The sequence below is a fragment of the Dendrobates tinctorius genome, unplaced genomic scaffold, assembly GCF_039654945.1.
Source record: "Dendrobates tinctorius isolate UK_male_01 unplaced genomic scaffold, ASM3965494v1 ptg000006l, whole genome shotgun sequence".
NCBI classification, from domain to species: domain Eukaryota; kingdom Metazoa; phylum Chordata; class Amphibia; order Anura; family Dendrobatidae; genus Dendrobates; species Dendrobates tinctorius.
In genome coordinates, this window is record NW_027361674.1 from 15,452,878 (window position 1) to 15,467,314 (window position 14,437).

General features: G+C 46.8%; 1 protein-coding gene across 1 annotated transcript in view; it reads right to left on the minus strand.

Annotated features, from left to right (window-relative positions):
* HIF1A (hypoxia inducible factor 1 subunit alpha) overlaps positions 1-14,437 on the minus strand; it is a 70,398-nt gene that overhangs the window by 7,351 nt on the left and 48,610 nt on the right. Inside the window, exons 8-9 of the mRNA XM_073571018.1 lie at positions 8,031-8,178; positions 427-653 (exon numbers count right to left, since the gene is read on the minus strand). Of these exons, the coding sequence (XP_073427119.1) occupies positions 427-653; positions 8,031-8,178 (375 nt within the window). The remainder of the gene's footprint in view (positions 1-426; positions 654-8,030; positions 8,179-14,437) is intronic.

Here is a 14,437-nt window from a genome sequence, read left to right on the forward strand (position 1 = left end):
CCATACAGAGCAGTTAACACCCACAAGAGCCCAATGATGAGGAATCCCAAACATCGACATACAGAGCACCAAACACCCACAAAAGCCTGATTGTGAGAGCCCAATTACCACCTTACAAAGAACCGAACACCCACAAAAGCCCTATGATGAGGAACTCCAAACACCACCGTACAGAGCACCGAATACCCACAAGAGCCCAATGATGAGACCCCCCCACCACCACCACAGTACAGAGCAAAAAACACCCACAAGAGCCCGATGATGAGGACCCAATCTCCACCGTACACCCACAGGAGCCCAATGATTACAAACACCAAACAGAACATCGAACATCCACAAGAGCCCAATGATGAGCAAGCAATCACCACGGTACACAGCACAATGATGTGGACCCAATCACCACCATACAGAACAGCAAACACCCACCGCTAGAAGTGAAGTCCAGTGCAATTATCTCGTCTCCAGCGTCCGGAGCAAGAACAGTCAGAGATTCCGGTTCCTTCTTCAGTTCATCGAACAAACTGCTGGAGATTTCATCATCTTTGCGCAGGTCAGAGAAGATGGTGGACATCTTTATGTCGGCAGACTCCAGAGGTGCCAGTGACGACTCCGTCTGGCCGATGGACAGTATCAGGTCTCTCTCTACAATGGAACTTTTTTTTAAAAAAAAAAAACAAAACAAAAAAAAGCAATGCAATGAAAAAGTCATAAAGATGAAGAAACTAGAAAAATCAGCAGCGATTCTTTTCACTCCAAAAACAGCAGTCTGCCAAAGATATACTGCACTTACAGAAGTGTTCAAAATAATGGCAGTATGTTAAAAAACATGAGTTAATCACAAAATCTTTACACTAGTTTTTATTTCCAGCATTGGGAACATTGCACACTGTTTTCTAATTTAAAACATGAAGAGAAATGTATATAATTTTTAACTACTTTACAGAAAATAAAAAATGAACAGTGGGCTGTTCCCAAAAAAATAGCAGTGTCTGCATTTATTGTTATAAACTCACAATATGTACTTTGTGGATTTAGCATTCCTGTGAATCACTAACCTCATTTAGTTGTTCTCCGTAGTTTTATTTTTTTAGAACCGTTTCACATCCATGTTGCACAGAGTCAACCAACTTCTGACACCTGTCACTTGTTATTCCAGCCCAGGATGCTCAGACTACATCCCACAATTTTTTGGCATTGGTTGGCTTTGCCTAAGAAACGGCATTATTAACAGCTGCACTAAAAATAGGCTGAACTAGATGGACATAAGGTCTTCCTTCAGCCTTCAAAACTATGTTACTATGTTACCCCACAAGTGTTCTATTGGATTAAGGTCTGAGGATTGGGCTGGTCACTCCATAACCTCAATTTTGTTGGACTGGAACCCAGATTTTGCTCGTTTACTGATGTGTTTAGGGTCGTTGTCTTATTAAAAACACCCATGTCAAGGGCATATCCTCTTCAAGTATTTTAATATATGCAAACTGATCCATGATCTCTGGTATGCCGTAACAGGTTGGGTACCATAGTAAGAGAAACGTGTTCATATCATGATGCTTGCACCACCATGCTTACTGTCTTCAGAGGGTACTGTGGCTTGAATGCAGAGTTTGAGGGTTGTCTGACGAACTGGCTGAAGGGTCCTTGGACCCAAAAATAGGTATTAGACCTACCGGTAATGATATTTCCAGAAGTCCATCCCTGACAGCACCATGGAGGATGTCGTCGTCCTCCTCTTTACAGGGACAGGAAAAAGCACACGAGAGGTTAAAAGGTCCCATCCCACCCCATTTCCCTCAGTGATTTAACAAGTACCACAGCGTGGATAATGCAAGTAACACTTTAATGATACAATCATATTACAGCATATGACATAACATAAAAAGGGAGGGAACTACCCGTGCTGTCAGGATGGACTCCTGGAATCATCATTACCGGTAGGTCTAATACCTATTTTCCAGGACGTCCCCCTGACAGCACCATGGAGAGTACCAAAGCACCTCCTCAGGGTGGGATTACCGCCTGGAGAACCTTTCTCCCAAATGCGGTCTGTTGACCAGCTAGCACATCAAGCTTGTAGTGCTTGCAGAAAGTATTAAGTCTGGCCCAGGTTGCTGCTCTACAGATTTGGTCAACAGAGGCGCCTACCCATTCGGCACACGAGGCCGATACTGCCCTTGTAGAGTGGGCCTTTAAAGTACCTGGCAGGTTGGCGCCTTCAGCTTGGTAGGCGTCTGAGATTACTGAAGTAATCCATCTTGCGGTGGGTGCCTTAGAGGCTTTTCTCCCCTTGTTTTTACCCCCAAAAAGGACGAACAGATTTGGGTCAATACGCCAGCTGCTGGTGGCCTCCAAATAGACTATAACCGCGCGTCTCACATCCAGTGAGTGAAGACGCTGTTCCTTTTCATTACGGGGGTTGTCACAGAAGGATGGTAAGACTATCTCCTGGTTTCTTTTTTGGCAAGAGGCTACCTTTGGAATAAATGCTGGATGTAATATCAAGATTATACGATCTTCTCTGATCTGGAGATACGGGTCTCTGATGGACAGGGCCTGGATTTCCCCTATTCTCTTGGCCGTGGTAATGGCTACAAGGAAGGCTGTTGAAATGGTCATCTCTTCCCTGGGGACGTAAGGATCCCTACATAGGAACCTGAGTACCAGGCCAAGGTCCCAAGGCGGGGTGAGCTGCCTAATTGTGGGGCGAAGACGTTGCATGGCCTTTATAAAGCTTGCTACCCAAGGGTGAGAAGCTAACGGGTAATCAAAGAAGGAGCTTAAGGCCGAAATCTGGACCTTTAAAGTGCTGGGCTTAAGACCTTTATTAAACCCTAACTGTAGAAAGTTTAAGGCCTCTTTCACACTTCAGCTTTTTACAATCAGTCATAATCCGCCAGGTTTTGAAAAAAACGGATCCTCAATTTTCTTTTGAGGATTGTTTTTTTTTTTCCCTTGACTTCCATTACTGGCGGATTGCCGTCCGTTGCATCCGTTTGTTTTTTTTTGCGGATCCGCCAAAAGTTGCTGTCCGTCACCATGCTCAAAGATTTGAAATCGGAGCTTGCAACGTTTTTTGTCTGGCGGATCCTCCAGACACTAATTTAACCCAAAATTCTTTCTGGGTTCTCCACCTCTACCTCCACCCCGCTGGGCCATGGAAGAATGGTCTTGCTGGAAGCCAGTCCCTAGTGCAAAAAATGTTGGGGACCACTGCTCTAGGTGGACTGCCGTTACTGAGAGGACTGTTCCCTTTGCCCAGGCAAATATTCTTCCTGCTAGGGCCTGGAGCTGTCGGTGCCTGGGGCCTCCCTGGTGCTTCAGGAAAGACACTGCTGTTACGTTGTCTGATAATACGCGGACGTGTCTGTTCTTCAGGACCGCCAGGTTCCGCTGCAGGGTTTCCCAGACCGCATAGAGTTCCCTGAAGTTGGAGGATCTGCTTCTGATGTCTACTGACCATCTTCCCTGGAAGATTTTTCTGTTTACATGGGCTCCCCATCCCCACATACTGGCGTCTGTGGTGAGTACCATGTATGGAGAGGTTGTCCATAATACGCCCACCTGGAGATTCCTGGGCTGTGTCCACCAACATAGTGATTTATTCACTGGTCGTGGCAGCCTTATGGGTGTGTCGAGTGAAACCTGACTCCTGTCCCATATTGCGAGGATCTCCTTTTGTAACAGTCTCGAATGGAACTGGGCCCATCTGACACACGGAATGCAAGCAGTCATTAAGCCCAGAACCTCCACTGCGCCTCTTATGGAGGAGCGATGCTTCAAGAGATCCCTGGCTCTGTCTTGAATAGTCTTCTGCCTTCCTTTTGGTAGCAAGGATATCCTGTCTTGTGAGTCTAAGAACTCCGAGGAAGAACTTCCTGCACTCTGGTATGAGGTCTGACTTCTGCCAGTTGATCACCCAGCCGAGGAACTCCATTACTGTAATTGCCCGGCTCCTGTCTCGAATGAGCGCTTCTTCGGATCCTGCCACCAGGAGGAAATCGTCTAAGTATGGTATGATCACGATTCCTTGGCTTCTCAGGTAGGCCACTACCTCCGCTAACAGCTTTGTGAAGATGGGGGGGGGGGGGGGGGGGGGTCGACCCCAGCCCGAATGGAAGGCATTGGAAATTTGACTGCGAATCTTAGCAGGCTTTGGGATGACGGATGGATAGGGACCTGATAGACAGGGACACTGTCATGTGCGTACTATTAGCTGTATTGCGGACTGAATTGATACCATCCGTAACCTCTTGTACCTGACCCAGGCATTTAAAGGCTTTAAATTTATAATAGTTCGGGCCTCGCCGGATGGTTTTGCAATGGAGAACCGGGAGTAGTGTTCCTTTCTGTCAGAGGAATCGGTACTATAAGCTCTGAACTGATCATGTCCTGTATGTCCGCCCATATAGCGGATTCCGCCGGGACTACGGTGGGGGAAATGTATCTGTTGGGGGGGAGGGGAGTAGAGTTCTATACTGTAACCCTCTGCAATGGTTCTGAGGACCTACTGGTTGTGGGTGACTCGGGCCCAATTTACTGCGAAGTGGCGAAGTCTTCCCCCGATACTTATGGCGTCATTGCCTCCTAGATCTGGAGGTTGACGCAAAAAGGGAGCCTTTGCTTCTCCCACCTTGGCTGTGGAAGCTCCTATAGGAGCCTCTGTTGGACCTGGCTTGGCTCCTAAAGTCAGCCTGTCTCCTATAGGAGGGGCCTCTCCGAAAGGACTGGGGCCGCTTAGGTTTTTCTTCTGGGAAACTCATTTTTGTCGGACACCAGCTCTAAAATGTTATCTAGGGCTGGTCTGAATACCCTTAGGCCCGAGAAGGGGATGGAGCATAGCTTCGCCTTAGAGGCGTTATCCCCTGACCAAGAGACCGCTCTTCTAGCTGCGTTAGAAAGGGAGCTGTTTCTGGCTGCAAACCTTACTGATTCGGCTGACGTATCCAACAGGAACGCCGTGGCCGATTTCATGAGGGGAAGGGATGCTAGGATCTCAGATCTAGGGGTCTTGTTGGTTAGGTGTTCCTCCAACTGCCCCATCCACAGAAACATAAACCTGGCCACCGAGGTGGCTGCTATGTTAGCCCTGATGAGGGCTGCCGAAGTCTCCCATGTCCTTTTTAATAAAACTTCCACCTTCCTGTCCATCGGGTCCCGGAGACTTGAAGAGTCCTCGAACGGGATGGCAGTCTTCTTGGTGACCCTGGCTACAGGAACATCGATCTTCGGCACTTCCTCCCATGATCGTGTTTCCTCGGGATCAAAAGACAGTTGACTTTTAAAGTCACGGGATAGTATGAGTCGGCATTCTGCCTCCTTCCACTCCTCAAGGACCATTGTTTTGATGCGTTCACTTACAGGGAACACTGTGTCCGAGCCACCAGTCCTCCGAACATCAGGTCCTGTCTAGACTGCGGCTTAGGAACTTCCTCAATCTGCATGGTGTTCCTTACCGCCTGGACCAACTCGTCCGTGTCCTCTAGCCAGAACAGGTATTTCCTGCCTCGATCCTGCCTGTCCGCCAGGATCTCTCCTTCCTCCTCTGGATCCGAGTCCCAGAATTCTGACCCCTCGATTGAGCTTGCTTCGGACACTGGCTCTGCCTCCCACTTCGGACACTTGCGGCTTGGCCCTTGACTGAGGGACTGCTGTTGTGCGAGGCTGACTCTGGAGGCCTGGACTTCCTCCCGTATCAAGGATCTCATCTCGAAGGAGGGATGGCTGCTCGTCTCTTATAACCCTTGATGTGCAGGGTCCGCAGAGGGTTTTGCCATAGGTGTCTGGCAGCTTCACTCTGCATACAGGGCATCTGACCGACTTCGATGCGGCCTTGGCAGGGTCCTTAGTCACTGTCGGGGGGGGGGGGCTGCTGTGGTTCCCTTATCCTATTAATTTAAGATAGGGTAGTCAGGCCCTGGGCTGCAGGGGTGGCTGTGGGGAGGGTGGTCTGCACCAGGCGCACTTCTCCCTCCATTCGCCGGAGCCTCTGTATCCATCCTTGCAGTCTGTGCTTCCAGAGAGACACTGAGCTCCTGGAGAATGCGCTGAGATTCAAGCCCGGCGCGCGACCGCTGAGATTCAAGCCCAGCGTGCGACGTCACCGGAAGTGACGCGCGTCTTCTCGTGATAGGCGGGAAATTGCTCCAGCCGCTTCCACCACTAGCCCCCCCACCTGCGCCTCTGACGGCGCTCTTCGTGATGCTGGCGCCCGCCCGGCCAGCTGCATGCGGGGGACCGGCCTTCGCCTGCCATGGCGGCAGCCACCGGCTGGAGCCGAGAGCCTCCCACCGGGAGGAGCGGCTCACTCCAGGAGCATCGTCCTGCTCCTGGCCTTTGGGGCAGAGGGACTCCCCACCGGGAAGTTTCGGCCCTGTGCGCCTTGACAGAGGGAAGGTTTGGACTGGCCGCCCGATTCCTCTGGGCCCTCCAGTAAGCTCTGCAGCGCTTCCTCTCGCGTGTCCCTCCATGCAGGAACAGGAAAGACACTGAGGGAAATGGGGTGGGGTGGGAAGGGACCTTTTAACCTCTTGTGTACTTTTCCTGTCCCTGTAAGGAGGAGGAGGACCGTCCTCTATAGTGCTGTCAGGGGGATGTCCTGGAAAAGAACAATTTTACCTTCATCAATCCACAAAATGTTTCCCCATTTCTCTTTAGGCCAGTTGATGTGTTATTTGGCAAATTGTATCCGCTTCAGTACATATTTCTTTTTTTAACAGTGGGACTTTGTGGGGACTTCTTGCTAAGAGATTAGCGTCACACAGGCGTCTAACAGTCACAGTCCTCACAGGTAACTTGAGACTGTCTCTGATCATCCTGGAACTGATCACTGGCTGTGCCTTGGCCATTCTTGCTATTCTTACATCCATTTGAATGGTAGTCTTCCGTTTTCTTGCATGTTTGGCTTTCCATTTTAAAGCATTGGAGATCATTTTAGCCGAACAGCCTACCATTGTCTGCACTTCTTTATAAGTTTTACCCTCTCCAATCAATTTTTTAATCAAAGTACGCTGTTCTTCTAAACAATGTCTCGAACAACCCATATTTCTCAGGCTTTCAAGGAGAAATGCATGTACAACAGGTCCTGGCTTCACCCTTAAATAAGAGCCACCTGATTCACACCGGTTTCTTCACAGAATTATTGACCTCACTAAATGAACTCCACACAGCTTATTTTGAACACCCCCTTCAATTAATTTTTCTAATACACAGACTCAAAACCATGCAGATCATAATTAGGAGTTGATTGGTTTTCTTGGAATCTACTCCACCAATTGGTAAATTGTTTGACATGTGGTGATATAATTTATACCAAAAACAGTGATTAATGAGGTTAGTCATATTGGACTGCTATTATTTTGAACACTATTGTAAAGAGATTCTCCAGGGATAGAAGTAAAGTGTCACAAATGCTTGTGAGCCTGTACAGCAGGAAGCTCCACGGCTGCGTCCTGGATAAAACCTATACAAACTACTTGCAGGACAGTGGCGGAGCTTCCTGCTGCACATGCTCCTAGGCACTGGACCCATTCATATTCCATGTTTGTCTATTCCTGGAGATCCCCTTTAAACAAGTCAACACACAAGCTGTTAGGTCATCCATAAAAGTAAGAAATGTAAGAGGAGTTTCAGCAGCAGGTGACAATCTAATGTGCATGGGGGTAACCTGATTGTTGGCAGATGTAGGTGGTAACCAGGATCAGAGATAATATATTTCAATATGCCCAACTACTTTGACTGCTGGAGATGTATGGCTCCTATAGGAGTCCGGCACGGAATAATGACACGTTTATGGGCAACGGGTGAGAATGGATGCTGGCTGAACGAGCATAGGGCTGACAACTCTTTCCTCACGTAGCAGGGCTGAGTTGGTCATCAGTTGTTTTCTTTGTGCAATGGGAAACTTTACCTGTAGGTCCCGGAATAATCCCGATCCATTATGGTATCATGAGGACAAGCTCAGCTCTGCTGTGTCTGGTCATTACGTGAATACACACGACCCCTGGAACGACAATGACCTGGCTGGCACTCACCTTAAGACGTAGTTGACGCACACAATGCACTGAGGTTGGGAGTTTTTCGTGTTGTAGATAACAGTGGCTTGTGTTTCCACCCAGACAAAGCCCCCTTTCTTGGCCAGCATTCTGTACTGCCCTGTAGTCACTTGTCCCTTCGTGAACACTAAATGAAGAGCAGAACACAAGTCTCATAATTTAGTATCCCCAACAAAGAAACTGTAGAGGTACTAAGCATTTACTATGTAAGCCCTTATGTGTTCTTAAAGGCACTTCCAAGCAGGGCTGTGGAGTCGGAGTCGTGGAGTCGGAGTCGGAGCTCATTTTGGTGGAGTCGGTATAAAATGGACCGACTCCTAAAATATATAATAAATTGGGTACAGTAATTCAATGCAGGATGTGCTGAATATTTTTTCATAGGAGTTTGGGAAAGTTATGAAATGTCCTATAAATGGCTGTTATATTCCTGATCTAAGGCTACATTCACACAGCGTTTTTCCTGTGTTTGAGGATACGTTTTTCAGCTGCAAAAGTTGATCATCTTTTTAAAAAACTGCATCACCTGAAAGGTTTTTGAGCTCCTATATAATGTTCTCAATAGCAAAAGCAGATTAGAAATCTGCTCTATCCATTTATCCATATCTGTCTATCCATATCGTATCTGTACCAAAAAGAATGAAAACCGGGTAGTACACCAATATATATTCTGTTCTATCTAAATATCTTGATTATTGGATCATAAAAATGATTAAATGTCTGAGGTTCACATTGTACTACAATAAATTTTCACTTAACCCCTTCACCCCCAAGGGTGGTTTGCACGTTCATGACCGAGCCAATTTTTACAATTCTGACCACTGTACCTTTATGAGGTCATAACTCTGGAACGCTTCCATTGATCCCGGTGATTCTGACATTGTTTTCTCGTGACATATTGTACCTCATGTTAGTGGTAAAATTTCATTCAAATAACTTGCGTTTATTTGTGAGAAAAACAGAAATTTGGCGAAAATTTTGAAAATTTCGCGATTTTCCAACTTTGAATTTTTATGCCCTTAAATCACAGAGATACGGCACACAAAAAACTTGATAACTAACATTTCCCACATGTTTACTTTACATCAGCACAATTTTGGAACCAAAATTTTTTTTTGTTAGGAAGTTATAAGGGTTAAAAGTTGACCAGCGATTTCTCATTTTTACAACACCATTTTATTTTTAGGACCACATCACATTTGAAGCCACTTTGAGGGGTCTATATGATAGAAAATACCCAAAAGTGACACAATTCTAAAAACTGCACCACTTAAGGTGCTCAAAACCACATTCAAGAAGTTTATTAACCCTTTAGGTGCGTCACAGGAATTTTTTTGAATATTTAAAAAAAAATGAACATCTAACTTTTTTTCATAAAAAAAATACTTCAGGTTCAATTTTTTTTTTATTTTACCAAGGGTAACAGGAGAAATTGAACTGCAAAAGTTATTGTGCAATTTGTCCTGAGTACGCAGATACCCCACATGTGGGGGTAAACCACTATTTGGGCGCATGGCAGAGCTCGGAAGGGAAGCAGCGCCATTTGACGTTTTGGGCTGGAATTGAGATCGGACACCATGTCGCGTTTGGAAAACTCCTGATGTACCAAAACAGTGGAACCCCCCCACAAATGACACCATTTTGGAAACCAGACCCCCTAAGGAACTTATCTAGATGTGTGGTGAGCACTTTGACCCCCCCAGTGCTTCACACAAGTTTATAACACCCGGGCGTGAAAATAAAAAATTCGTATTTTTTCCACAAACATGATCTTTTAATCACCATTTTTTTATTTTTCCAAGGGTACCAGGAGAAATTGGACCCCAAAAGTTGTTGTCCAATTTGTCCTGAGTATGCTGATACCCCATATGTGGGAGAAAACTACTGTATGGGCACACGTCGGGGCTCGGAAGGGAAGTAGTGACGTTTTGGAATGCAGACTTTGATGGAATGGTCTGCGGGTGTCATGTTGCCTTTGGAGAGCCCCTAATGTACCTAAACAGTGGAAACCCCCCACAAATGACCCCATTTTGAAAACTAGACCCACTAAGGAACGTATCTAGATGTGAGGTGAGCACTTTGAACCCCCAAGGGCTTCACAGAAGTCTATAATGCCAGGGCATGAAAATAAAAAAATCGTATTTTTTCCACAAACATGATCAATTAGTCCCCAATTTTTTCATTTTCCCAAGGGTAACAGGAGAAATTGGACCCCAAAAGTTGTTATCCAATTTGTCCTGAGTACGCTGACACCCCATATGTGGGAGAAAACTACTGTATGGACACACGTCGGGGCTCGGAAGGGAAGCAGTGACGTTTTGGAATGCAGACTTTGATGGAATGGTCTGCGGGTGTCATGTGCGTTTGGAGAGCCCCTGATGTACCTAAACTATTGAAACTCCCCACAAGTGACCCCATTTTGGAAACTAGACCCCCTAAGGAACTTATCTAGATGTGTGGTGAGCACTTTGAACCCCCAAGTGCTTCACAGAAGTTTATAACACTCGGACGTGAAAATAAAAAAATCATTTTTTTCCACAAAAATGATATTTTTGCCCCCAATTTTTTATTTTCCTAAGGGTAACAGGAGAAATTGGACCCCAAAAGTTGTTTTGCAATTTGTCCTGAGTAGGCTGATACCCTACATGTGGGGGTAAAACACTGTTTGGGCGCATAGCAGAGCTTGGAAGGGAAGGAGCACCATTTGACTTTTTCAACTCAGAATTGGCTGGAATTGAGATCAGACGCCATGTTGCATTTGGAGAGCCCCTGATGTGCCCAAACAGTGGAAACCCCCAATTATAACTCCAACCCGAACCCCAACACGCCCCTAACCCTAGCCCTAACCCTAGCCCTAACCCTACCCTAACCCTAACCCTACCCCAACACACCCCTAGCCCTAACCCTAGCCCTAACGGAAAAATGGAAATAAATACATTTTTTTAATTTTATTATTTTTCCCTAACTAAGGGGGTGATAACGGGGGGTTTGATTTACTATTTATGGCGGTTTTTATGTTTGGCGGCTGTCGCACGCTAAAAGACGCTTTTTATTGTAAAAATAGTTTTTGCATCACCACATATTGAGAGCTATAATTTTTCCGTATTTTGACCCACCGAGTCATGTGAGGTCTTATTTTTTGCGGGACAAGTTGACGTTTTTATTGGTACCATTTTCGGGCACGTGAAATTTTTTGATTGCTTTTTATTCCGATTTTTGGGACGCAGAATGAACAAAAACCAGCGTTTCATGAATTTCTTTTGGGGGGGTGCGTTTACACCGTTCCGCGTGCGGTAAAATTGATAAAGCGGTTTTATTCTCCGGGTCAGTACGGTTACAGCGATACCTCATTTAGGTCGTTTTTTATGTTTTTGTCGGTTTTATGCAATGAAAACTACTTTATATAAAAAAAATAATTATTTTTGCATCGCTTTATTAAGCGAGCTATAACTTTTTTATTTTTTCGCTGATTATGCTGTGTGGCAGCTCGTTTTTTGCGGGACAAGATGACGTTTTCAGCGGTACCATGGCTATTTATATGCGTCTTTTTGATCGCGCGTTATTACACTTTTTGTTTGGCGGTATGATAATAAATCATTTTTTGCTTCGTTTTTTATTTTTATTTTTTAAGGGGTTCGCTAAAGGGGTTAACTAATGGGACAGTTTTATAGGGCGGGTCGTTACGGACGCGGCGATACCTAATGTGTGTACTTTTATTGTTTTGTTTTTTTTATTATTTCCAAAAAATGGATTTATTGGGGGAATATTTTTTTTTTTTCTAATTTATTTGGCGATTTTTTTTAAATTATTTTTACACTTTTTATTTTTTTTTTTTACTTTATTAAATAGTCCCAGGTGGGACATCACTGTCCTGTGACAGATCGCTGATCTGTCACATCACAGATCACTGTGACAGATCAGCGATCTGACACAGGCACTGCAGAAGGCTTCCTCATGCCTGCGCTTTGCAGGCACTGAGGAAGCCAGCTTCCGCAGGCCCCCGAAGGCCCCCGTCGCCATCTTGGATTCGGGGGCCTGGAGGAAGGGAGTCCCCCGCAGCAGCGCTGCACATTGCGCTGCCGTGGGGGGCTCAGGGAAGCACGGAGGGAGCCCCCTCCCTGCCGACGCTTCCCTTTAACCCCCGGTACACCGCGATCGTGTTTGATCGCGGTGTGCAAGGGGTTAACGTGTCGGGGGCGGTCCGTGACCGCCCCTGACACATTGTGCCGGGTGTCAGCTGTGATAATCAGCTGACACCCGGCCGCGATCAGCGGGGCTCACCACGTGGGCACCGCTGATCGCGCCGACGTACTATCCCGTCCCCGGTCATACGGGCCCGGGTACCGTGGACGGGATAGTACGTTGGATGGCAGGAAGGGGTTAAATATAAGCAATATGTGTGGGAGTCGGGAGTCGGAGTTGGAGTCGGTGTAAGGGAAATTGAGGAGTCGGAGTCGCAGGTTTGGCTTACCGACTCCACAGCCCTGCTTCCAAGTTTCAGAAATCAGCAGCCCCTAGGTGTAGTTTGTTTACTCTGTTTCAATCACCCTCCCCAGGTCCGTCACAGAGTCTCTGCCACTACTGTTGGCATGTTAAAGTCTGCAGCCAATAAGTGAGCTGAGTGGCTCTGCCAACTGACAGCTCAAACCATTCTGAGCAGGTTAGCTCAGCTATTAGCTGTAGCACCATCAACCTGATGCTGCAGACAGTAAAACACACCAAAGCAGCAGCTGAGACTGTGCGTTGGACCTCTGGAGGAGGAGTAACCATATTTTTTTTTTTTTTTTCATTAGTTATTTTAAACAAAACACTGCGGTCGGGGGACGTTTTTCTGAAGAAAAAAGATGGATTTTTGGTTCTTACCGTAAAATCTCTTTCTTGGAGCCTTCATTGGGGACACAGATTACCATGGGTGTATGCTGCTGCTGCTGCTAGGAGGCTGACACTATGCAAAACAATAAAAATTAGCTCCTCCCTGGCAGTATACACCCACCGACAGGCACCAAGCACCTCAATTGGTGAAAAAGCAGTAGGAGAAGCAAAGAGAAAACTCTAAACATATGTACCAACCCAACAAGGGACTCTAGGACCCAACACGGTACAACTTAAACAGGGAGGGTGCTGTGTCCCCCAATGAAGGCTCCAAGAAAGAGATTTTACGGTAAGAACCAAAAATCCATCTTTCTTTATCGCCTTATTGGGGGACACAGATTACCATGGGACGTTCCAAAGCCGTCCCAAGGGTGGGAACAGCAATAAGGAACGAAAGTAACGGAAAGGCTTAGGTCGGCCGGTGAGCCACCGCCACCTGCAGAACCTTCCTACCAACAAAAGCATCAGACGAGGCCTGGGTATGAACCCTGTAGAACCTCGTAAAGTGTGCAAAGACAACCAGGTTGCGGCTTTGCAAATTTGCATGGCCGAAGCCTGGTGACGAACAGCCCACGAAGCCGCCACAGCCCGGGTGGAATTACCTCTTACTCCCGGAGAGGGTCGTTTTTCCTGAAGACGATACGCTTCCAGAATGGTAGAACGAATCCAGCGAGCGATCGTGGATTTGGAAGCCGGAAGGCCCTTCTGGCGACCTTCAGAGATGACCAGCAAGGAATCGGACAGACGAAAGGAAGATGTCCTGGCGAGATAGACACGCAGGGCTCTAACTACGTCCAGTTTGTGGAGAGACTTCTCAAGCGGATGAGAGGGAGCCGGACAAAAAGAAGGAAGAACGATATCCTCATTGATATGGAAAGAGGAAACCACCTTTGGAAGAAAAGAAGGAACGGGCCTGAGGACGGCTTTGTCCTGATGGAGAATCAGGTAAGGGGAACGACATGACAAGGCCGCCAATTCAGAAACTCTTCTGATGGATGTAATGGCGATCAAAAAGGTGACCTTCCACGAGAGAAGGGACAAAGGAATGTCCTGGAGAGGCTCGAACGGTGCCTTCTGGAGAGCGCTAAGAACGAGGTTGAGATCCCACGGGTCTATTGGCGAATGATGAGGAGGAGCCACATGGGAGACCCCTTGGAGAAAGGTTTTGACCTGTGGTAGAGAAGCTAGCTCTCTTTGGAAGAGGATATATAGAGCGGAAACCTGGCCCTTGAGCGTACTGAGGGACAGACCCGCTTCTAAACCAGACTGAAGAAACCCAAGGATAGATGGGATAGAAAAGGACAGTGGGAAGACTTTTTTATCATCGCACCAACGGAAAAAAGCCTTCCAGTACCTATGGTAAATGCAGGAAGAGGCTGGTTTCCTGGCTCTGATCATAGTTTGAATAACCTGACTGGACAGACCCGATTCCTTCAGGATTGCGGTCTCAACGGCCATGCCGTCAAACTCAGAGACTGAGAATTCTCGTGGTAAAGGGGGCCTTGCGAGAGAAGGTC